Source organism: Tachypleus tridentatus, chromosome 5, assembly GCF_004210375.1.
Source record: "Tachypleus tridentatus isolate NWPU-2018 chromosome 5, ASM421037v1, whole genome shotgun sequence".
Lineage (NCBI taxonomy): Eukaryota > Metazoa > Arthropoda > Merostomata > Xiphosura > Limulidae > Tachypleus > Tachypleus tridentatus.
In genome coordinates this window covers 48,624,546-48,649,732 of record NC_134829.1, presented here as the reverse complement: position 1 = coordinate 48,649,732, position 25,187 = coordinate 48,624,546, and the positions used below count along the sequence as shown (strand labels likewise).

Sequence of the window (25,187 nt, the reverse complement as noted above, 5' to 3'; positions counted from 1 at the left end):
CATTATTGAAAGAAGGTAGTCTATATTTACTTCGATTATTTGATGGTTACGAGGTTGGTCAAATTGACGGATTCCGGTTTGAGATAGGGTATAGACAATAACAGATAAATTATAAAGTTTCAGTGAAAAAAGTTTGAAATGCGTTTAGGAAGTATTAAGGATTACAACATAGGAAATTTGAGATTTTTGAGATGAGAAAAAGTATTTTTTCCGTATAAATACGGAATATTCAAAACAAATATTCAATATATTAATTGATAAACCTTTATTTTATTTTATTAAAATACTTCACTAAAAGTATGATTTTTGGTATTGGAGCGACTGATGATATTAACTGAAAGTCTACCAAATTTTGTGAAAATAAACACATTGTATAGAAAGTTAGAAGTATCAAATCGAAAAAGTATTTAAACGAGTACAAAGAGGTCACGTGGTTGGTCAAATAGACCAAGACAGTATTGACCTTCTCGCCATGACCATCCCTTACTGCCATATCCCATCCCTTATGATATTTATAGTAAATTACATTCAAAAAATAAGTAAGCTACTTTTTATTAATGTAATATTAATTAATATAGCATAAATTTATAGCTAATAATCGATATTTTAATTGTAATTAAGTTTTAATTTTATAAAGAAATATTTAAAATATCCTGAATTTCTACGAGTCGCAGAAATGTGAATTTTTTCTCTAGGTATCCTACTCTTTTATAACTTATCACCCTTCAAAAGTACGAGATTTAACGCAAATTATTCATTATAATACTATCACCGCTCAGGCAAAGCATAATTTTCATTCCTTTCAATTTTGTTTGGTTGCATAGCGATCAAATATAAAATCAGATCCTTCTTGCCGTACCCACGTGTCACATTCTCTCTTTCGTGGTTTGTCAATAATTCTCTCAGACGTTCAATTCTATATCATTTTAACCTATAGATACCCAAAGTTTTAACCTATCAAAAACATATTATGTTACTATGTTTTCTGTAAAGAAAAGTGGTATTTTTTTTCAGTACAAACTTCCTTTTTGCGGGAGAGACCCCGTGGGAACAAAACGTATACTGAAAGAGAAACTGACGTGTTGTGGGTGTAGTAATAACAGTCTAGACGTTTGATGAGTTTAAACATTGATAATTATTCTTATTAAATATTAACTAAATCATTCATCGAATACAAATTCCATGGCAATGAATTAGAATACGAATGTTTTAATTTTCCTTATTAGAGTATTCAAATACAAATACAATTATCAATATTTCCCAAACTGTACCAAAATGTAGTCGAATATGAATACCCAATGTTTAGTACTAACAGACTTTGTTAACACGAAACAAGAACGAGGATAATACATAAAAATAGCTTTTAATATTAAAAGCTATAATAGGAGTTTTTCAGTATACATACTTGAAATAAAACCTTTTAACAATCAAAATACATAAAATTAAAAAATAAAACATTTAACATTGAAACTCATCCTATTTAGGAATATTCAGCTACTAAAAGTGTCTTAATAAAACACTTATGATGTTTGGTAACATAGAATACAAAAGCAATTAAAATATAAACGTTCTTCGTTAAAATTAAAACATTTCAACCAGATGTCATCTATCGTCTGTAAATCAGGTCAGTACTCTACAACCACATTAAAACTTATTGTATTACATGGTTATTAATCCGTTCCAATCACTTGAGAGAATTTGAGATGGCTACTAAGCTGCTTTTTATGGTACATAAACATTTCTTACTCTCTACTGCTAGATCTGGTCATAACAAGACAATGTGCAAATATGGTAAAAAGACTATTCTTACTTCAGGAAAAAACACTTCCAACCTGCTGAAACATCTGCCTTTTATATATTTTGATTGCTATGAACAACGTTCTATGTAAATTATACAATACAATATCAATTTGCTTGGAGTTAAGCACAAAGCTACACAATGAGCTATCTGTACTCTGCCCTCCTTGAGTATCGATCCGGTTTTCAGCATTGTAAATCCATAGACATGCCACTGTGTAATGGTGGGGGGGGGTGTAATATATAATGATAAACTAAATTTCTCATGCGTGTTAAATTTTTATTATTCTTTTCATTTATTCAGTATTATCTGTTTTTATTATTTTAATTATAAAGTATATTCTATGTTAAATAACTGACATATTTTTATTGTTATAAACTATATCCTGTAATTGATCTAAATTTCTCTTATTATTAACAATAGTCATCATTTTTATTTATTATTATGTTTTTTATTTTCTTGAATAATAAATACAGAAGTCTACAATGTTAGTTTCAGCATGTTGTTGTTACTTTTCACTTCATTCTAGTATACACATAATCTGCATTTTCATTCATCGTCCTTTCAATGAAACAATGTTTAGAAAACTGTGCTTACTAAATATTTCAAACAGAAACCATTAGGCACATCGAGTTTATAATTTTAAGACATCTAAGTCTGTTAATTTCATATACTATTGGTAATTTCATCCGCTAATAAACATTTCTGTTTGATCCAGTCAAAATATCTTTCATTAATATTAGCAATAAACAAAGGCTAAATCTACATTTTATCTCAGATATAGTGTGAGCCTTTTTGTTGCACTTATCCTTTCATGAAAATGCACTTTCTGCCATCCATTTAAATGTTGAGATTTAAACATTCTTTCACGGGTATTTATGAAAATAACAGGCACATTACATCGTCAATTACCACTTTGTAGTATAGTAATCAGTCTAAGAAGTGGCACACGTAAATCAAGAGTAGTCTTTTTAGATTTGGAATGTATAGAAATTTGCATAGTTTGTCCACCAGTGTTGCTTGTGCAACAGATGAGCTAATATTTCAAGGGAAATAATTTAGTGATAACTAAATCAAGCCCGCGAACGGCATGAGTGTATGTAGCAAATGGAATTATAATACACAGTTAGTATTCTTTTTAAAATCCTGATAAAGTCTAGTTTATCAGTGTTGTGTAACTTTGTCATAGAGACCACATGTCAGTTCTATGATGGGCCAATTTTTTTTTACAATAGAATGTCTGTGATTTGTTGGCGATACGTTTCAACAATAATAAACAAACAACACTCAAACAGTTCCTTTAAAATAATATATCAAAATGATCAAAACATATATATATATATAAATGATCCTTATGCTTTTGGTTATCAGTCTGGTTCAGTTACCTTTGAACACAACTGACAAGCCGAATTAATCTTCTATACTCAATTATTACAATACAATATTGGATAATTTTACTTTAAAAATTATCACTGACGGTCTTTATGACTAAACCTACAATTTTGCAGTGTAGATTTATCCATCAAACTACATTTTCGACACGTATTTATACCCCGGCAGAGGTCTAGAATGTTTCACACATACAACTAGATATTATTATGCAATAATACTCAATTAAAACAACAAGAAAAACTCAGATGATTCTTGTAATATGACTCAACAGTATAACACACATTAATTAATAACAACTGAATTACACAATGTATGATTTGTAAACAAACTTGCGATAAACTATTGGATCTAAAAATAACTACATTTTACACTCACGCTATTTTTGAACTGAAACAATCGTGTATATTTAATGTACAGCATCTGGGGTCTATAGTAAAAATGGCCAAGACAGAGAATTGTTCGGTCTCCTCTGCAGAGAATAACTCATAATGTCATTGGGTCAATTTTAGAGACTGCAAGAGGTTGACTACATGCTTGTCACCATTGACTATTTTCATGGCTTGATCTATATTCTGGTACAAACCATTGTATATAAGTTAGCTGAGAACTGAGAACTGGGTAGCATGATTTTGAACAACTTAAACAACCAAAGAAATTCACACCATTCAAGGAGCCATATTCAACAGTCAACTGTATGTTGCGTTTTGCAAAGTGCTGAGTTTGGTGAAGACTCATATTTCACTTATTAACCCCCAACTTCATGGTTTTGCAGAATAGGTAATTAAAAATCCCAACTAGTTACTTGTGAAACTCTTTTATTTTAATTTCCCTCAAAGCTACTCGAGGGCAATCTGCGCTAGCCGTCCCTAATTTAGCAGTGTAAGACTAGAGGGAAGGCAGCTAGTCATCACCACTCACCGTCAACTCTTGGGCTATTCTTTTGCTAACGAATAATGGAATTGAACGTAGCATTATAACGCTCTCACGGCTGAAAGGACGAGCGTGTTTATTGAGACGGGGATTCGAACCTACAACCCTCTGATTACGAGTCAAGCGCCTTAACCACCTGGCCATGCCAGACCCATCGCAAGTGCACAATTCTTTACTGGAAAATTATAATTTTAACCTTTCCTTTTTAAATTCGAACGTCGCAGATTCGAATCCCCATCACACCAAACATGGTTACCCTTTCAGCAGTGGGGGCGTTATAAGTGACGATAAATCCCACTCTTTGTTGGTAAAAGAGTAGCCCAAGAGTTGGTGGTGGGTGGTGATGACTAGCCGTCTTTTTTCTAGTCTTAAACTGCTAAATTAGGGACAGTTAGCGCAAACAGCCCGCGTGTGGCTTTGCGCGAAATTAAAAAAAAAATCGTTTTTAAAAGACTGGATAAAATTTCTACAATATCTATTTTTATAGCTTTCCTATATCAGCTTTTAAAAATCGTTAGTGTGTCACTGTTATCACCTTAAACATATGTATATTTGTGAATTTATTTTTCAAATTCGTATTACTATTAAAATACATTATTAAAAATCATACTTTCTTCCTTCAACTATTTGGTGTTGTTAATAACGCGCTACCTAGTGAAAACTGATTATATTACCATGAATCGTGACCATGACGACGGATAATGGAAGGCTGAGAAAATTAGCATTGTGCTCAGGAATTGCTGCTGGTGTCGCCTACTTAGGTTATTCACTAATTAAATCAGCATTTTGTGAAATCGGTATTAGGTCTGAGCAGAGGAAAAGTAAGTGGGACAGGAACGTCAAAAGTCATGTCATGTGGGTTTTGTTGATTTGGGGTTGTCTACGGTATTCATTACTCCCCTTGGATTGGTTGACAGTATTATCAACATTAATAATGAAATATGCGTGCCATTTATCTAGTATTTTGGTGTTCTAAGACAATTACCTTCTCAAACCATGAATTATAATTTATTTTTACATACTTTATATTTCTAATCACATTTGTAAACAAATATCACAAATAATAATAATAAACATAAACTTTTACTATAATATTCTAAAAATCGGAAAACAAAATGGGATAGAAAACAACATCGAATAAAAACGTTTCATTACTGTTAATTTAGAGCTTGCAAAGCATTAGGCACTTTGGTTACTTACGTAATGATTATGAGTCATTAAAATTTTCAATATTCCTTGAATTGTTAATGTAGTTTGACTTTTTTTTTTTTTAACTATTCATATGTTCCATAGGGGTTGAGCAGTGAGTTTGCAGAATTACAAGGTTAAAGTCATGGATTTGGTTCCTGTAATAAACAGAGCATAGATGCTTCATTTAATAAGCTTTGTATTAGAGAAACAACTGCAACTTTTTTTGTGTTATAATACTGGATTTCTTGGATAGGTTGTAATGTTAAAGCACCAGTTTTCTTGCTGAGGTGGTATTTCTAACAAATGACTCAGGATAAAATACTTCATTTAACTAACAGAAATGGTGGATGAATGCTAACAATGAAAATTAAGAAGGAATAGGACCTTTAATGACAAAATGTATATTATCTAGTCAATAATTCAAACATAGCCAGCAAAAAACAACAACTAAGATTACTGTAATCTTGGTCTTTTTCTAGTGTATTTAGAGGAGCATAATTTTATTGATAAAAGTTTTGTTTTATATATATATATATATTTCAATTTGAGATATAGAAAAACTTTTGTTTTGAAACAACTGATTTGCTTAGAACACAATATCAACTAATTGAATTTATTGGTGAATATAAATACTAAATGTTTAAAAATATCTCTTTTTATTTCTCTGCACATGACTTGTAGAGTCAACTTCTTTATGAGTTATCATATTGTAATTTTTGGAATGTGTTTTATAAGGTTAATTATTATATCTTCAAAGTGATTTTTTAGACCTATGAAGTATTCTGTAGGTGTTAAAAAAACATATGAAAAATTCTGTATAAATATAAAGTTTGTTAAAGTTTTGTACCATTTAAACTAGTTCCAATTCATGAGCCTGTCTTGAAGAGTGAGGGTTGTCAGACGGATCTAATTATCCCTGTGACAGCACAACCAGGTGCACTGCCTGGAACTTCAGTACGAGACAGGATCAGAGAGCTGAACCTCAAGGCTCGAGAATTTAAGGAAGCTGGACTTAAATATTCCACAAAAGACAAATCAAAGAGTCTGCAAAATAGTCCATGGACGTCTCCAAAACTTCAGAAGTCTGTAGGCAGCAGTTCTTCCCATTACCAACAGAACAGTATACCAAAAGCTGTATTTCAAAGAGACCTGTCTCCAGATGTATTCGATGACAGTGAGGAGACTTTAATTATTAAGCAAGCGATACTCACCTACCACCACTGACAGAACCAGAAGAAGTGCTTCATGCACAGCTAGAAAGTCTCTACAGTAAATCTAGAATCATGACTTTTAATGAAGCAAAAGGTTTAGTAACTTTGTTGAGTTCAAATGATGAAGAATTCCTGATAAAAGTGCTTACAGTAATATCCAATTGTTCAGTTTACCCTGCAAATCAGGTAAGCCTAAATATATTCAGTTAATACAATGTATTTGGTCCCTCAAATTATTAGGAAAACTATGTATTCCATTAATGCAGTTAATATAAGTTTTTTTTTTCAAACCTACAGTGCTTTCAGATGAATGTTTTGGCTTATCCTGTTATTTAAAATTTATGTATTCAAATCATATACGAATATAATCTATTAATTGCCTGAGTAATCTTTGACAAAAATAGTGTTTCTGTTAAGTACAAGTGTACCATATACTATTGTTGAAACCACTTTTACATGTTACAAAACATAAAGTAAAGAAATAATCACACAAATTATATTAAATCAGTCACTTTCTGTATCAGTTAATGGAGTTAACTGCAATACTGACGATACTGTAATTTTAGGGTTAGCGTTCTGTTTCATATTTTGAACATCCTAGTTGTACTATTTATAACAGCACAATAATAGCTTTGAAAATGAAAATAGAAAACAATTTGTTGTAGTATATTTTGTCTGTAACTTGAATTTTTGTTGCAATAGGACTTTTTGGATATTTTGTTATTCTATAACACAAAGCATTTGTCGGTTATTTTGTGTACTTTTCAAATAATGATGACACTAGACATGTTTGAAGATGTTATAAATGTTTTTAGAATAAATTATTGTGCTAACAAATTAATAATGGTGTGAAGAATGAAGTCGTTTGTGAAGGTTTCAGAAAGATTTAGTAACAAGTGAATTTTAATACAGATTATATTGCATTATTAGTTATAGTGAGTTAACTGCTGATTTTGGTAACAGTTCAATTCGATGGTATGACTCCAGAAGACTGTAAGTTAAGGGTAGGCTTAAATCCGCTGTTGTAATTGTTTAGAAATAATACATTTTAATTTTTGGAAAAAGTTGAAACTCAGTTAAGTTGGTTAGTTTAATTTTCAAATGCACAATACAAAGAAATACAGTAGAAAATTCGGCACTTTGAGAGTAATATAATATTTTAAACTTTATTTATTTGTTAAATTTTAATGAGAAATAAGATAACTTTTGAGGGAAATAAACATGTTTAGCTGGTAGTATAGTGATAGGAATAAACACCATCTTTGTTTGATATATGTATGTTAAATGTATTGTACGATGTTTTTCAGGATCATCTTGCTGATGCTGGTTGCCCTCTAGTACTCAGAGATTTAATCATTTCTCCAGAACCGACAGTTCAAGTATCTGTTGTGCAAGCAATAGCTAGCTTAGCCAACAGTCCAAAAAACCAGGCCACTCTTCAGGTAATTTTACTTGTGTCATTTGGTTTTAATATAACATGTACATTTCTGGTGAGTATCTTGTCACATGCACGAATTAATCCAAAACAGAGGCAGGCTGTGGTGTAACTAGTAATATAGCATCAGCTAGAGATTACACATGACATTTTGTGGACTGTATTTAAGAAAAAAACTCTCCTCATTGACAAAAATGAACTTAAAACACCAACGTACCTTAAGAACGTACACAAGTTATACATACATATGTGTACCATACCAGTTTACCTGTTTTGATTTGTATCTTTTGTTGGTTAATGTAATTGGTTCTAAATAAATAACTTGGAACATTTTTTCTTGTAGATGTTGTGTATGTAAAATGAACCACAATAAAAAAGTGATTCATTTTTATTGTTTTGCACAAAGATAAATAGTTTTTTTTCTTGATTTTTATGAATTAAAATTTGTCATTCATTACATGTTCTTTCAGACGACAATCCTGGTGCTAAAAGCTATATTCTGTTTGAAATAAATTAGTAAAACTTCTGAACATTTTCCAATTTTGAGATATCTATTTCTACCTTTCTTTTTCTAAGATTCTAGTTTGGGATATTGCAATACATATAAACATGTATACGTTTTTTCAAAAATTATGTATGTATATTATCAGGTCATCCCATAAGTAATGTTTGAAAATTTAATATAGAAAGTGTATCATCATTTCCGTCTTTGTAAAAAGGCTTTAATGACTAAAATATGTAGTAGGACGTGTATAGAAATGTTCAGACAGATAAAAGAAACTAATCCAACTCCACTTTTTCAGATCATTAATCAAATAAACCCTTATGGAGATGGATGTGTCTGAGGAGCACATTAGGCATATAATGATTTATGAGTTTAAAAAAGGCAGTAGAAACTACACGAAACATTCAAAGTGTTTATGGTGTAGAGTCTCTCAATGAAAGAAAATGTTGAAGGTGGTTTCAGAAGTTCAGATCAGGTGACTACAGCTTAAGAGATGTGCTATGTTTGGGTTATCCTGTTGAATTTAATGATGACTTGCTGCTGGCTGCACTTGATGAAGATTGTGTTGTAACAGTTGAAGAATTAGCTCAGAAGCTTAATTCAACCCATTCAATAGTTCACTATTGTCTGCAATTGTTTAGAAAGGTGTGAGAATTTGGAAAATGGGTCTCTCATGATTTGACAAAAGCCAACCTTAGAGCAAGTGTGAAAATTTGCACTTCTTTGCACTCTTGTGAATGTAACTCACCTTTCATGGAGAGGTTAGTGACTGGAGAAGAAAAATGGACATTTTATAAAAATGTTAAGTGCTGCAGATGATGGTTCAATGCAGGTAAACTGGCTAAAGCACAGCTCAAAATGGACCTCCACCCTAGGAAAGTCTTGTTAAGCATTTGGTGGGATCCAATTTGAGTTGCTGCCACTCAATGTAACAATTACATCAGACTTCTGTTGTCAACAGTTTAAGCACTTACATGTTGCATTGAAAGGAAAGAGGCCTGCTTTGATCAATCGTAAAGGTGTTGTGTTACACCAGGATAATGCACGGGCCCCATGTAGCAAAGATTGCATCTACAAAGATTGAAGAGCTAGACTGGGAAAAACTTCCACATCCTCCTTATTCTCCAGACCTTGCTTCATCTGATTATCATCTATTCTGAAGTTTGCAGAACTATCCTGATGGAAAAGAGCTTGGAACACATGGAGATGTCAAAACTGCCCTCTCTACATTCTTTTCCTCCAAACCCCAATAATTTTATAGAAGTGGCATTCAGAAGCTTGTGAATCATTGGCAGGAAGTAATTAATAATAATGAAACATACATTATTGATTAAATAACATTAAAAGTTTTTGAAAGCCTTTCTCTTTTTCTGAACTAAAATCAGACATTACTTAAGGGATGACCTGATATATATATATGCACACACAAAAAATAAAAATGAACATATGATGAACTTGATATAGAAATTAAAGCTTCACATGTATTAAAGTCATTTATTTCCAGTTACGCATTTCATGCTTCACTGATCACACTGCATTATAAAATGGCGGGAAAATACAGAACGTTACAATGTTCGATTGTTGATGAAAACGTCATCAGAGTCACGTGATTTGTAAAGCTTTCATAAAATTATTCATACCATTAATTTAGAGGAATTTCATTTAATTCTGGCTTGTATTTATGGATAAAATGTTTCTCCATAGTTTTTCTGGTTTGATCACAGTCTTTTCCAACCTTATAGAATGGTATTACACTGAATTTCGGGTGTTTTTTGGGCTTCTATTTCAATGGTAATACTATTTTTTCAAAGGCTATGTGTGTTTGTATATCTGATCTGAACATTTCTAACCATTGATTTTGGAGATTTTAAATCTATTTGATGAAAAGAGCACATTATGAAAGTATTGGATTGAATTAGGTTCTCTCTTCTTTTTTTGTGTTATTAAATATATATATTGAATTAGATTATCCAAAAGAAAATTTAAAACATTTTTTATGGTGTTTATGGTCCACCAGGTGTGTATTCCGGTTTTGTTGAGAAATGCTACTGATCCAGAAGCCAGTCCTTATTTACGGGCTCTGAGCTTAACAGCTCTTACCAATTTGTCACTTGGGAAAGTAACTGTAGCTCCATATATTGGTAAACTTCATTTTTTATTTAAATTGTTGGAGGAAGGAAACACTATTAAAATCCAGGCTCTGAAACTTTTAAACAATCTCTCTCTCAGTCCCGACATGGTTCCCTACTTGCTGGCTACTAAGGTGAGTTGTTTTCAAATTATTTTGTACTCCTTAACTAAAATACTTGAATTTTGTATAGAATAGTTTTGTGGAGACTCTCAAATTTAAATAACTAAAATCATTTATCAAAATAAAAGCTGGATTATATGTACTCTCATTTACTAATTTGCTTCACTGTGGCCCAGTGGTAAGTGTGAGGGTCAGAAAACTAAAAAACTGGGATTCAGTAATCACGGTGGGCACAGCACAGATAGGCCACTGTATAGTTTGTATTTAAAATTGCAAACAAACAACTAATTTTTATGGAGTTTGTTATATAGGGTGTGTAGAAATCTGACTGTTAAATAAATAAAACTTATGCTTGAACTTTTACTTGAATGAATTGACTTGTAAATGGAAAAATCTAAACACTGGAATCCCTCATTTTAGAGACAGAGTTTTTAGTGCATGAATTAATTTCTCTAGTCTGTGTTGTTATGTCTGTTGAGAATTAAAGGCACAAGATTTTATATTCCCAGTTTTAGTAGGAAGAATTTTATTGTGAATTATAAGTTATTCCCTTTGTCATTTCTAGGTAAACGTTTTGCAAGGGCTTAGAGTAGAAAATCTTGGAGATTTTCCTGTTTGATCATGTTCAACATAGAAGGGTTTTCTTTGTTGTAATGCTTTTATTTAGTGCCCTCCAATAAATGGCATGCTGGATAACAAGGGTGACAGAGATATTACACTCCAACTCTTAACATTCCTGGGCAATGTGGCAACCGTAGCAGTGGAGCAAAAACTGAGCACTCAAGATTTACCTGCTGATGATAAAGCACCGTCTCCTGAGATGCTTTATTCTACTCTCTTTGGTCTTCTGGAAAAAGATGTTATCTCAAGGAAGATGTTGTCACTGTTAGCTAACAGTGATGAAGAGATAAGTGCCAGTGCTCAGAAAGTTTATGATGTTTTGAGTCAGTTATAAGAGTAGAGTCTAGTGATAAATTTAGTTGCAACTGTTTCTAGTCAGCCTTTGATGTTATAACAGTTAAACAGTTAAGAGTTTTTCTGATACAAGAGACAAGTTCTAATTTTGAATATTCAGTCATGTGAAATGATACTTCTACTTGTTGGATTAAGCATACATTATAGTAAACTTTCTGTAGTTAGTGGTTTTAAATCTATATTTGACCTCTTACTTAGAAAATCATATGATATTGATTGAGAACTATCTCATAGTTAATGATTGCTTCACTTCCCATTTTTAAAACCATGAAAACTTATATTATTGCTATTGTTTAAATAGTGAAATAAATCAGCTCATTAGTATCTAATAATTTCTCTACCATAAACAGTAAATATTAAACATCACAATCGTTTTGGTACGTTGGTCACCAGTTGTAGTTTTAATGTGATCACTTTTAAAACTTATATATAAGTTTTGACAGAGAGACTTCCTGAACTGTAAGAATTATTATGCTGACTGTCAATTCCTGAGGTATAAAATCTTTGAAAACATCTTGTATTAGACTTTATTTCTCATTTTAGGATGTTCTGTAATATAGATTTCTTTGTATGTATGTGTGTGGTATTTAAGAGAAAGAACCATAATACCTTCAGGTAAGAATGTGTTTGTCATTCTTTCTCTTTAAGCCAAATAATGCTATTACTTACCTTCAGTAATATCCAAACTTCAATTTTATTTCTTTTACAATTATTTTACATGGTTAGATCTTGTTTATGTATCATTGGCTTACATTTCACTAAAATTTTCTTATTTTATAGGGCAGTGAAGATTTAAAAAACCTGTATTGTATTATAACTGTTCACGTAGGGTACTTACTAGATATACTTCTACAGGGTCCCCAAAAGTATTCTGTTTTAAGAGTAACTAATATTTGTATTCCTTGCTTTTGAAGTTCATATGTCATGCCGTTTTGTAGCCTACAATGTACACATTACTTTTAATAGTTTCAAAGTATTATAAATTATAAGGAGAGTGTAGGTTAATGAATTTTAAATATTGTGCAATTTTATCTGTTAAAAGAATAGTGCAGTCTTATAGGTTTAAAGGATAGTGCAGTCTTATGGAATATAAGAATAGTGAAGTATTATGATTTGTAAGGATAGTGAAGTATTATGATTTGTAAGGATAGTGCAGTCTTATGGGTTATCAGTATAGTGAAGTATTGTGATTCATAAGGATAGTGCAGTCTTATGGGTCATAAGGATAGTGCAGTCTTATGGGTTATCAGGATAGTGAAGTATTGTGATTCATAAGGATAGTGCAGTCTTATGGGTCATAAGGATAGTGCACACTTATGGGTTGTAAGGATAGTGCACACTTATGGGTTATAAGGTTAGTGCAGTCTTATAGATTATCAGGATAGTGCAGATTTATGGGGTATAAGGATAGTGTAGTCTTATGAGTTATAAGGATAGTGAAGTATTAATATTTATTAATATTATAAGGACAGTGCAATTTCAAAGGACAGTGGTAGTTTTGCTTGGTAGTTTATGTAAGGAGTCCTACAGGCCAGTAAATCATATAAAAATTGTACATATCTTCAGCTGTAGGATGTATTTATATTTTATCTTTAACTAACTGTTGTTCTTGCATGTCAGAATATGTATTCACTACTGAATAAATCAGTAACATAGAAATTGTCCAGCTCTAGATTATGAACACAAAAATGGCTGACATAGATGTTTTATTTACAAATAAACAACAAAATTACTGAACACAGCTCTGATTTTTTTATCAAAATATATATTTCTGCACAGCTGGATATTGTAAATGACTACCCAATCAGCCTTACTGGTGTTGTTATACAATCCCTACAAAGACATAAACATACCGAAAAAAACTTTACGTAAAAAAATTTTCTCAACCCAAATGATCCATTTCTACACATATAAAGAATTGATGAGTTGTGAGAAAGATATGAAGCGAGATTAGATATTCTTGGTTTTACAGAAAACCCAACTTTCAACCATGCACATAAAAAATAGCTAGATAGAAATATTTAAGAGCAAATTTCTCTATTTATAAAAGCATTGCATCTGACTGCTACATGGTTAAACAGTTAGTCCAATTACAAGAACTAGTTCATAAGTCAACAGCAGCTGCATTACCTCAGAGTTAACATAATGTTAAATGAATGTTACTAAATTAGGAAGAATAGTTTAAAAGGAGGTAATTTAAGTGTAATGGAAAGTTTAAAAAGTACAGTTGAAAACAGCAATAAAATTATTTTATTACCACCATATTTTCCTACTACAGTTTTTGGTTAACTTGCTTAATAAAATGATTACTTACAAGAAATATTTTAGTCAGCTAAAAAAATTTAATAATTTATGCAGTAGAAAATTGTAGCAGACATTTAATAATAATATTACTGTTTAAAAATTTAGGTTTAACTTTCTTTACATTTGTGTTTGTGAAGATTTTAATAAAGAATAGGGTGCACTCCTGTGTCTTGTATTAGTGAAAATGTGTTCTACTTGTGTTTGTGAAGATTTTGATAAAGAATAGGGTGCACTCCTGTGTCTTGTATTAGTGAAAATGTGTTCTACTTGTGTTTGTGAAGAAGATTTTGATAAAGAATAGGGTGCACTCCTGTGTCTTGTATTAGTGAAAATGTGTTCTACTTGTGTTTGTGAAGATTTTAATAAAGAATAGGGTGCACTCCTGTGTCTTGTATTAGTGAAAATGTGTTCTACTTGTGTTTGTGAAGAAGATTTTGATAAAGAATAGGGTGCACTCCTGTGTCTTGTATTAGTGAAAATGTGTTCTACTTGTGTTTGTGAAGATTTTGATAAAGAATAGGGTGCACTTCTGTGTCTTGTATTAGTGAAAATGTGTTCTACTTGTGTTTGTGAAGAAGATTTTGATAAAGAATAGGGTGCACTCCTGTGTCTTGTATTAGTGAAAATGTGTTCTACTTGTGTTTGTGAAGAAGATTTTGATAAAGAATAGGGTGCACTCCTGTGTCTTGTATTAGTGAAAATGTGTTCTACTTGTGTTTGTGAAGAAGATTTTGATAAAGAATAGGGTGCACTCCTGTGTCTTGTATTAGTGAAAATGTGTTCTACTTGTGTTTGTGAAGAAGATTTTAATAAAGAATAGGGTGCACTCCTGTGTCTTGTATTAGTGAAAATGTGTTCTACTTGTGTTTGTGAAGAAGATTTTGATAAAGAATAGGGTGCACTCCTGTGTCTTGTATTAGTGAAAATGTGTTCTACTTGTGTTTGTGAAGAAGATTTTGATAAAGAATAGGGTGCACTCCTGTGTCTTGTATTAGTGAAAATGTGTTCTACTTGTGTTTGTGAAGAAGATTTTGATAAAGAATAGGGTGCACTTCTGTGTCTTGTATTAGTGAAAATGTGTTCTACTTGTGTTTGTGAAGAAGATTTTAATAAAGAATAGGGTGCACTTCTGTGTCTTGTATTAGTGAAAATGTGTTCTACTTGTGTTTGTGAAGATTTTGATAAAGAATAGGGTGCACTTCTGTGTCTTGTATTAGTGAAAATGTGTTCTACTTGTGTTTGTGAAGAAGATTTTGATAAAGAATAGGGTGCACTCCTGTGTCTTGTATTAGTGAAAATGTGTTCTACTTGTGTTTGTGAAGAAGATTTTGATAAAGAATAGGGTGCACTCCTGTGTCTTGTATTAGTGAAAATGTGTTCTACTTGTGTTTGTGAAGAAGATTTTGATAAAGAATAGGGTGCACTCCTGTGTCTTGTATTAGTGAAAATGTGTTCTACTTGTGTTTGTGAAGAAGATTTTAATAAAGAATAGGGTGCACTCCTGTGTCTTGTATTAGTGAAAATGTGTTCTACTTGTGTTTGTGAAGAAGATTTTGATAAAGAATAGGGTGCACTCCTGTGTCTTGTATTAGTGAAAATGTGTTCTACTTGTGTTTGTGAAGATTTTGATAAAGAATAGGGTGCACTTCTGTGTCTTGTATTAGTGAAAATGTGTTCTACTTGTGTTTGTGAAGAAGATTTTGATAAAGAATAGGGTGCACTCCTGTGTCTTGTATTAGTGAAAATGTGTTCTACTTGTGTTTGTGAAGAAGATTTTGATAAAGAATAGGGTGCACTCCTGTGTCTTGTATTAGTGAAAATGTGTTCTACTTGTGTTTGTGAAGAAGATTTTGATAAAGAATAGGGTGCACTCCTGTGTCTTGTATTAGTGAAAATGTGTTCTACTTGTGTTTGTGAAGAAGATTTTAATAAAGAATAGGGTGCACTCCTGTGTCTTGTATTAGTGAAAATGTGTTCTACTTGTGTTTGTGAAGAAGATTTTGATAAAGAATAGGGTGCACTCCTGTGTCTTGTATTAGTGAAAATGTGTTCTACTTGTGTTTGTGAAGAAGATTTTAATAAAGAATAGGGTGCACTCCTGTGTCTTGTATTAGTGAAAATGTGTTCTACTTGTGTTTGTGAAGAAGATTTTGATAAAGAATAGGGTACACTCCTGTGTCTTGTATTAGTGAAAATGTGTTCTACTTGTGTTTGTGAAGAAGATTTTGATAAAGAATAGGGTGCACTCCTTTGTCTTGTATTAGTGAAATTGTGTTCTACTCAAGCAGATCTTTAAAGCTAGTAATTTTATAAAAGTAAGAGCTGTAGTGAAAAACAGTTTTATCAGCCTTGGTAAGCCTTAGCATAATATGATTTACATCATAACAGGTATTAGTGAAAGTTTATGATTTACATCATAACAGGTATTAGTGAAAGTTTATAATTTACATCATAACAGGTATTAGTGAAAGTTTATGATTTACATCATAACAGGTATTAGTGAAAGTTTGTGATTTACATCATAACAGGTATTAGTGAAAGTTTATAATTTACATCATAACAGGTATTAGTGAAAGTTTATGATTTACATCATAACAGGTATTAGTGAAAGTTTATGATTTACATCATAACAGGTATTAGTGAAAGTTTATGATTTACATCATAACAGGTATTAGTGAAAGTTTATGATTTACATCATAACAGGTATTAGTGAAAGTTTATGATTTACATCATAACAGGTATTAGTGAAAGTTTGTGATTTACATCATAACAGGTATTAGTGAAAGTTTATGATTTACATCATAACAGGTATTAGTGAAAGTTTATGATTTACATCATAACAGGTATTAGTGAAAGTTTATGATTTACATCATAACAGGTATTAGTGAAAGTTTATAATTTACATCATAACAGGTATTAGTGAAAGTTTGTGATTTACATCATAACAGGTATTAGTGAAAGTTTGTGATTTACATCATAACAGGTATTAGTGAAAGTTTGTGATTTACATCATAACAGGTATTAGTGAAAGTTTATGATTTACATCATAACAGGTATTAGTGAAAGTTTATGATTTACATCATAACAGGTATTAGTGAAAGTTTATGATTTACATCATAACAGGTATTAGTGAAAGTTTATAATTTACATCATAACAGGTATTAGTGAAAGTTTGTGATTTACATCATAACAGGTATTAGTGAAAGTTTATGATTTACATCATAACAGGTATTAGTGAAAGTTTATGATTTACATCATAACAGGTATTAGTGAAAGTTTATAATTTACATCATAACAGGTATTAGTGAAAGTTTGTGATTTACATCATAACAGGTATTAGTGAAAGTTTATGATTTACATCATAACAGGTATTAGTGAAAGTTTATGATTTACATCATAACAGGTATTAGTGAAAGTTTATGATTTACATCATAACAGGTATTAGTGAAAGTTTATGATTTACATCATAACAGGTATTAGTGAAAGTTTATGATTTACATCATAACAGGTATTAGTGAAAGTTTATAATTTACATCATAACAGGTATTAGTGAAAGTTTATAATTTACATCATAACAGGTATTAGTGAAAGTTTATGATTTACATCATAACAGGTATTAGTGAAAGTTTGTGATTTACATCATAACAGGTATTAGTGAAAGTTTATAATTTACATCATAACAGGTATTAGTGAAAGTTTATGATTTACATCATAACAGGTATTAGTGAAAGTTTGTGATTTACATCATAACAGGTATTAGTGAAAGTTTATAATTTACATCATAACAGGTATTAGTGAAAGTTTATGATTTACATCATAACAGGTATTAGTGAAAGTTTGTGATTTACATCATAACAGGTATTAGTGAAAGTTTGTGATTTACATCATAACAGGTATTAGTGAAAGTTTATGATTTACATCATAACAGGTATTAGTGAAAGTTTATAATTTACATCATAACAGGTATTAGTGAAAGTTTGTGATTTACATCATAACAGGTATTAGTGAAAGTTTATGATTTACATCATAACAGGTATTAGTGAAAGTTTATAATTTACATCATAACAGGTATTAGTGAAAGTTTGTGATTTACATCATAACAGGTATTAGTGAAAGTTTGTGATTTACATCATAACAGGTATTAGTGAAAGTTTGTGATTTACATCATAACAGGTATTAGTGAAAGTTTATGATTTACATCATAACAGGTATTAGTGAAAGTTTGTGATTTACATCATAACAGGTATTAGTGAAAGTTTGTGATTTACATCATAACAGGTATTAGTGAAAGTTTGTGATTTACATCATAACAGGTATTAGTGAAAGTTTGTGATTTACATCATAACAGGTATTAGTGAAAGTTTGTGTTGGAAACAGAACCTTGATCATTGCTATGTTTGGCACATCCCAGCAGGCAACATAAACCCTGTTATTGGGTAAATGGTGTCCTAGACACTGGATATGGCAGGCATAGTGTGGTTATCATATCATAACATATTCTTCTGTAAAAAATACAGCCATGTAACGATGAAGAATATGGTCTCTAACTTTTTAAAGGGGCTAGGATAGTAGTAAACACATTTTAGAGAATACTTCGAATATATAGAATTACTAATTTAAGGATGTACAGAGAAATTAACTTACATGAATTTATTTCATGTTTATGTTTTCACTATTTAGTTCTGCTTGCCAAAACTTTAATCTATGTTTATTTCTTTCTGTTATTATTATGCAATAAGAATCAATTCAATCATTGGTTTGTATTCAAGAGATCACCTTATTTTAAGATTATTAAAAAGGTACTTCTTATATTTAATTTCAGAAAAATTAGAAAAGGTGTCAATTGTCTGAAAGTAGAGTTTAAAACATTATTCTGAACAGTAATTTCTGAACTTAATTCCAACTAATATAACAATAAAAATCAATAAATGCTGTGATAAGCCAATTGCTAGTTCTTATAGAGTCTTGTGTTCAGTTATTATAGATGCTAATTTCAATTGTTGATTATCATAAAAGAATAATGGACATGTAGCTGTTAACACAATTATTGTAAACATTCTAAACACCTTACTAAATATGTTATGAATGAGACAAAATGATGTGATATTTAAAAAGGTTAGAAAATGTCAAGTTTATAACAACAACTGCAAGGCATCTTTACTACCATCTGTACAGACCTGTAAGAAGTGTACTTTTGTTTCAAGATGCTTATGTTGATAGACATTAATATCTTTATAGCTTGCAAAATGTTATAACTGTCTGCATATTGTCAGTTGTGGTTTAAAAAGTAATAATATCTAAGTGTAATTATAGCAAATATAGTGATTTATTTGTTTTAAAACATATCTAATCATATTGACAGTAAATATTTCATTGTGTCAGTTGTTTTAAAAAGTAATGTGTAATCATCTTGACAGTAAATATTTCATTGTGTCAGTTGTTTTAAAAAGTAATGTGTAATCATCTTGACAGTAAATATTTCATTGTGTCAGTTGTTTTAAAAAGTAATGTGTAATCATCTTGACAGTAAATATTTCATTGTGTCAGTTGTTTTACAAAGTAATGTGTAATCATCTTGACAGTAAACATTTCATTGTGTCAGTTGTTTTAAAAAGTAATGTGTAATCATCTTGACAGTAAACATTTCATTGTGTCAGTTGTTTTAAAAAGTAATGTGTAATCATCTTAACAGTAAACATTTCACTGTCAGTTGTTTTAAAAAGTAATGTGTAATCATCTTGACAGTAAACATTTCACTGTGTCAGTTGCTTTAAAAAATAATGTGTAATCATCTTGACAGTAAATATTTCATTGTGTCAGTTGTTTTACAAAGTAATGTGTAATCATCTTGACAGTAAACATTTCATTGTGTCAGTTGTTTTACAAAGTAATGTGTAATCATCTTGACAGTAAACATTTCATTGTGTCAGTTGTTTTAAAAAGTAATGTGTAATCATCTTGACAGTAAACATTTCATTGTGTCAGTTGTTTTAAAAAGTAATGTGTAATCATCTTAACAGTAAACATTTCACTGTCAGTTGTTTTAAAAAGTAATGTGTAATCATCTTGACAGTAAACATTTCACTGTGTCAGTTGCTTTAAAAAATAATGTGTAATCATCTTGACAGTAAATATTTCATTGTGTCAGTTCTTTTAAAAAGTAATGTGTAATCATCTTGACAGTAAATATTTCATTGTGTCAGTTCTTTTAAAAAGTAATGTGTAATCATCTTGACAGTAAACATTTCATTGTCAGTTGTTTTAAAAAGTAATGTGTAATCATCTTGACAGTAAACATTTCACTGTGTCAGTTCTTTTAAAAAGTAATGTGCAATCATCTTGACAGTAAACATTTCATTGTCAGTTGCTTTAAAAAATTTTGGACAGACTTGAAATTAAAAAAAAAGGTAGTACATTCAGTTTACATTTAGAAGATACTGCCTAAATACACTTTAAAAGGTAAGATCTGAATAATAATTTGTTTCAAGGAAAACTTAATGAAAGGCTGAGTCATAAAACTAACTGAAGAAATTTGCTCTTGACCCCGTGTTAATTTAGAACCCATTGTACTCTTGACCCCGTGTTAATTTAGAACCCATTGTACTCTTGGCCCCGTGTTAATTTAGAACCCATTGTACTCTTGGCCCCGTGTTAATTTAGAACCCATTGTACTCTTGGCCCCGTGTTAATTTATAACCCATTGTAGCTCATTTTTCATATCTGAGATCGTTGTCCCACACTTCTCAAATAGTTTGTATTCACATTTATAATTTTAACATAAAATTGTTTTATCTCAAAACAAACACAATGATCGTTTTAATGTATTATACACGTCTCAGTTCAGTCAGTGGCGGTTTGTAATAGTTCTATGCAAAAACAACAACAACAACAACTTATTATAAGCTCAGAAAAGAAAAGAAAAAAATAATTCATGAAGTGTAAATGTGTTTATTTAAAGTCCAGTAACTTATTGGAATACAATTCTGATACTGCATTAAATAACAGACCATTACCGTATCTACATTTATATTTTTAATTACTAATTATAGGTTAAGTAAGCCATACAAGTTTGACATTGATGGTATCATATTTTCCTTCTAACTTTTTTCAGTCACTTATGTTATTTTCAGTGGTTTTAATTCTTTTGTGATCTTAATTTTTGAATTTTCATTTCACTATATTAATGTTAATCGGGGTAATTTTTTTTATTGTTACTACAGCAACTTGTTATTTTAGCATACAAGTTTTCTATCATTAACCTCTATTTGTTTTTTATATTTCTGACCAATGATTTTGACTAGTTTTCCCATAACAGTCAAAATTGTTTTCTGCTGTTGATCTTTCAGTTCTTGGTGAACATTTATCAGACGACTTCTTCACTTGTGACCAAGTTCAAGTACACACACTTGTGGAAAAAACACTGATTTAATCTCTGCTAAGCAGGTTGAATTTTTGATGAGACTGGATTTTATGGGTGCAGTTTCTTAGAAGCTTGGTTCCTTGTCAAAACTTCATCCTTTTCTTTTTGTGTGTCATCTTGTGCCTCGTATATTAACCCTATTTTATGTGTAGCACAATGTATCTCATAAGATTAAACACTTATCATCCATGGAAAGGTTTTTTGATTACCATAGCAACAAGTTAACCTTAACAAACTGGGTACAAAGCACTTAAATAGTGTGCAAGACAGGTGGAGAATTTGTATATGTTATATGAGTGTAGTTCATAAAGGGTTAATGAATATTAATAAAGAAATGTTATTGTTGAAGTTATTTGTTGTCAACAATGATTAAGTTTACCAAGATTGTAATTAAACAATTCATATGTGGACATTATTGGTCGTAGTGGACAATCTGGTTTATGAGATTTGGGGATACCATATATTTGTGGTGTGTGTAAGTCAGTTTTACGTAGGTAGGAATAAAGTGTTTTTAAAATTGTGTTGGCTTTTTTCGTTTATAGCAGTATTTTCCAACCAATAATGTCCATGTATGAATTATTTAATTACAATCTTGGTAAATATATAGCATGAGCATTCTGCAAACATTGATTAAGTTTGTGTTCTTTACAGGATCACTGGACTCAGTTTTAATTACCTGTTTTTAAACATTGATTAAGTTTGTGTTCTTTACAGGATCACTGGACTCAGTTTTAATTACCCGTTTTTAAACATTGATTAAGTTTGTGTTCTTTACAGGATCACTGGACTCAGTTTTAATTACCCGTTTTTAAACATTGATTAAGTTTGTTCTTTACAGGATCACTGGACTCGGTTTTAATTACCCGTTTTTAAACATTGATTAAGTTTGTGTTCTTTACAGGATCACTGGACTCAGTTTTAATTACCCGTTTTTTACATGATAATTTTTGTTCATGCAAATATCAAACTTTTTCCCACTAGAAATTAAATATTCATGTACTGAACTTTATTAAAAGAAATTGGGTAGTTTACTCCTGATGTTTCATATTTTATTCTTAGACAACAGGTTGAGTGTATTGTATGCTGTCCATAGTTAGAAGCTTGTTCATTCAGTAATTGTTTGCTGTCTTCTCTACCATTCTTAAATTTCAACCAGTAAATAAAATGTTTCTTTTTAATTAGAATATTCACCACTCTCTCAGTCCATTTCTGGGATAATATAACTAGCATTTTTAAACCCATTTTATGGTTTAAGGTATTTATTTCAGGTCATCAGTTTGTGATATGTTGTGTAGTGCAATTTATATTGTATAGCTGGTTTACATTAGTTAAGTATATTAGCCTTATTTTTCTTTAATGTATATTAATAAATTCTTTGAGGGTGATATCTTTACTTCCATCACAACTTGATTTGATGTTCTGCTATTCCTATATTTAGTCTTATCACAAAGTTTTGCTACGGTGATATTTTAGCAACGTATACAATTTAATGTTCTAAATGTTTTTACAACAAAGACATGTTGATTAACATTTATTGTTTAAGTGAGAGAACATAATTAGAATTCATTGGTAAAGATTTGTTATACACATGCAAAATGATATTCAGCAAAACATTACGTTTGAGCATAGTTATTCACTGCAAACAAAGAAACTTAACACATATTCTTTCTTCATATTGAAGCAATATGCTTGATGTTCATTACATATCCAAACCATTTGCTGTATTCATAAGTTAATCATAAATGTTGTAAGCTCCATGTGATTTTTTTTTTTTCAAGTAGTAATATTAGTTTATTCTGTACATGGATATATATCATCCAAAGATACTTTGTTTCTTGTCACAGACAACACTTAATTGGAGCCCCCTGCTTGTACAGCAGTTAGTCTACAAATTTACAACACTAAAATCAGGGGTTCAATTCCCCTCGGTGGGCTCCGCTAATAACCCGATGTGGTTTTCCTACAAGAAAAAAACACAATTAGATGTTTTGTTATTATATCTTTATTGTTATATCTTTATGCATTTATTTCTTTTAATTAATATCAATTGTAAGGGAATACAAATCTTGTGCAATAATATTTTCTCTTGTTAATTTAAGTTGAATGTAAATACTGCATGTGAAGGTACAACTGTTATGACTATTTAATTTAAGGAAAATGGACATTATATGAAGTTGATACATATAAATTATTCAAAAAATTTGAGAAATTTTGGTCAGCGACCATTGTTACTAGTTCTTTTCCCATTTTTGTTAATATACATGTACTTATTAAAAAATGCAGATGCTAACACTGACATCTTCCATAAGCATTACTTTTAAAATTGTACGACGTAGACAGCTTATGTGCCTTTAATGTATACACATATTACTAATGGCTTATTGTATAGAATCTATGAGCATATTTACTTCATTCTACATACAGTTGCCTTGGTAGCTATTACAACCAGATAAATAGGATTGTAAAGAGTTACAATTATGAAGTGAGATTGAGATGTAATTAGTCAATAAAAACAGTTACTGACAAATATGTTTTAATACTTTGTCCAGTGGCCTCATTAAATGAACTAAGCCAACATTTATCCCTCATTGTTATGCTAATCAGAATGAAATTCCTACCAGATTACACTGTGTAGCACTTACTAATCATTTAAAGCATATCACATTTGTCATTAGTAAAGAGAAGAGTACTTTGCTATCTTCTGAGAAGTTCAAACCATTAACAAAACAGTATTGATGTATTTCAACACATTATCCGACAAAGCACTGTACTTAATTTTCACATGGACAAAGGTTGCCACAGTTTTAGTGAAGGAAAATATAAAGCATGGCACATTGTTACTGGGAAGGAACAAAGAGACATGTTTCATACATGGTTTTGTCAGAATGTACAAGACCAGAGTTGTCTTCAGTCATATGGTCAACCAGCTGTTGAGTGTCTTAGTATACAAACCACAACCCTTCAGTTATAAAAGACCTGTCTGAATAACAAAAAATAAAAAGGAGAAGACATTCTAACTTTTTTTCAAACAAAAAACTTAAATCCCTTATTCTTTCATGAAATACAATATCTTGTATATTACTGATGCTGTAATAGCCCAACTGACGGGCAAGGGTGTTTCAATTTTTGTCCACATGCTCTTTAGTATAGTGAAATAAAATTTTGGACTATAACTGACATGGAGAGAGTTATTCTAACTTAAACAATAGCACAATTTTAAACCAACAAATAACTTGCAATCAAAACTATTATGATCAGTAAGCATAGCTTTGTATGCAAGGTCAAACACTGGGGGACTAACTGGTCACTTTCTCTACATCCGATTTTGTTTCACAGTGTTGATATGCAATTTTCTTAAAAATTCTCTCCCAAAAAGTAAGTTAAACAGTTTTCTACATCGTTTCTATAGATGTTTATACAAAAAAAACAAAACACTTCAAACATAGCATTTCCTTTCAGAGTAAAAGTATTTTGCATCTTAATACGATAAAATGCAGATAAGTTTGCGAGAAATTAACAATACTCAACTGGTTACACTAGTATATACTGAGAAAAGTATAAAAAGCATGTTTTTATTTTGCATAGTTTTTATATGTTATCTCAAAAAGGACATTTTCTTCAGATGTGCATCAGTAACTACAACTTCAAGAATACTGCCTTCCTTTCAGAAGAAATATTAAAATTGCATCTTAAATGTCCTAATTAGTCCTGGAACTTGAGCACATTCCCCTGATGTTTTAGTTGATGCAACTATCATAAGTCATTTACTGTCCAC

At 30.7% G+C, this 25,187-nt stretch overlaps 1 protein-coding gene across 2 annotated transcripts; it reads left to right on the top strand.

Annotated features, from left to right (window-relative positions):
• The first annotated feature begins 4,801 nt into the window (after positions 1-4,801).
• Positions 4,802-13,422, top strand: LOC143251113 (armadillo repeat-containing X-linked protein 2-like). Of its 2 annotated transcripts, XM_076502478.1 has the most exons (5): positions 4,802-4,941; positions 6,171-6,708; positions 7,830-7,964; positions 10,480-10,725; positions 11,279-13,422. In XM_076502478.1, the coding sequence occupies exons 2-5, from the start codon at positions 6,595-6,597 to the stop codon at positions 11,330-11,332; spliced, it is 549 nt and encodes a 182-aa protein (XP_076358593.1). In that variant the 5' UTR covers positions 4,802-4,941; positions 6,171-6,594; the 3' UTR covers positions 11,333-13,422. The 2 variants fall into 2 exon arrangements, with proteins under 2 accessions (XP_076358593.1, XP_076358592.1); XM_076502477.1 differs by lacking the exon at positions 4,802-4,941 and having other exon boundaries at positions 6,463-6,708; positions 11,381-11,805.
• The last annotated feature ends 11,765 nt before the right edge of the window (positions 13,423-25,187 follow it).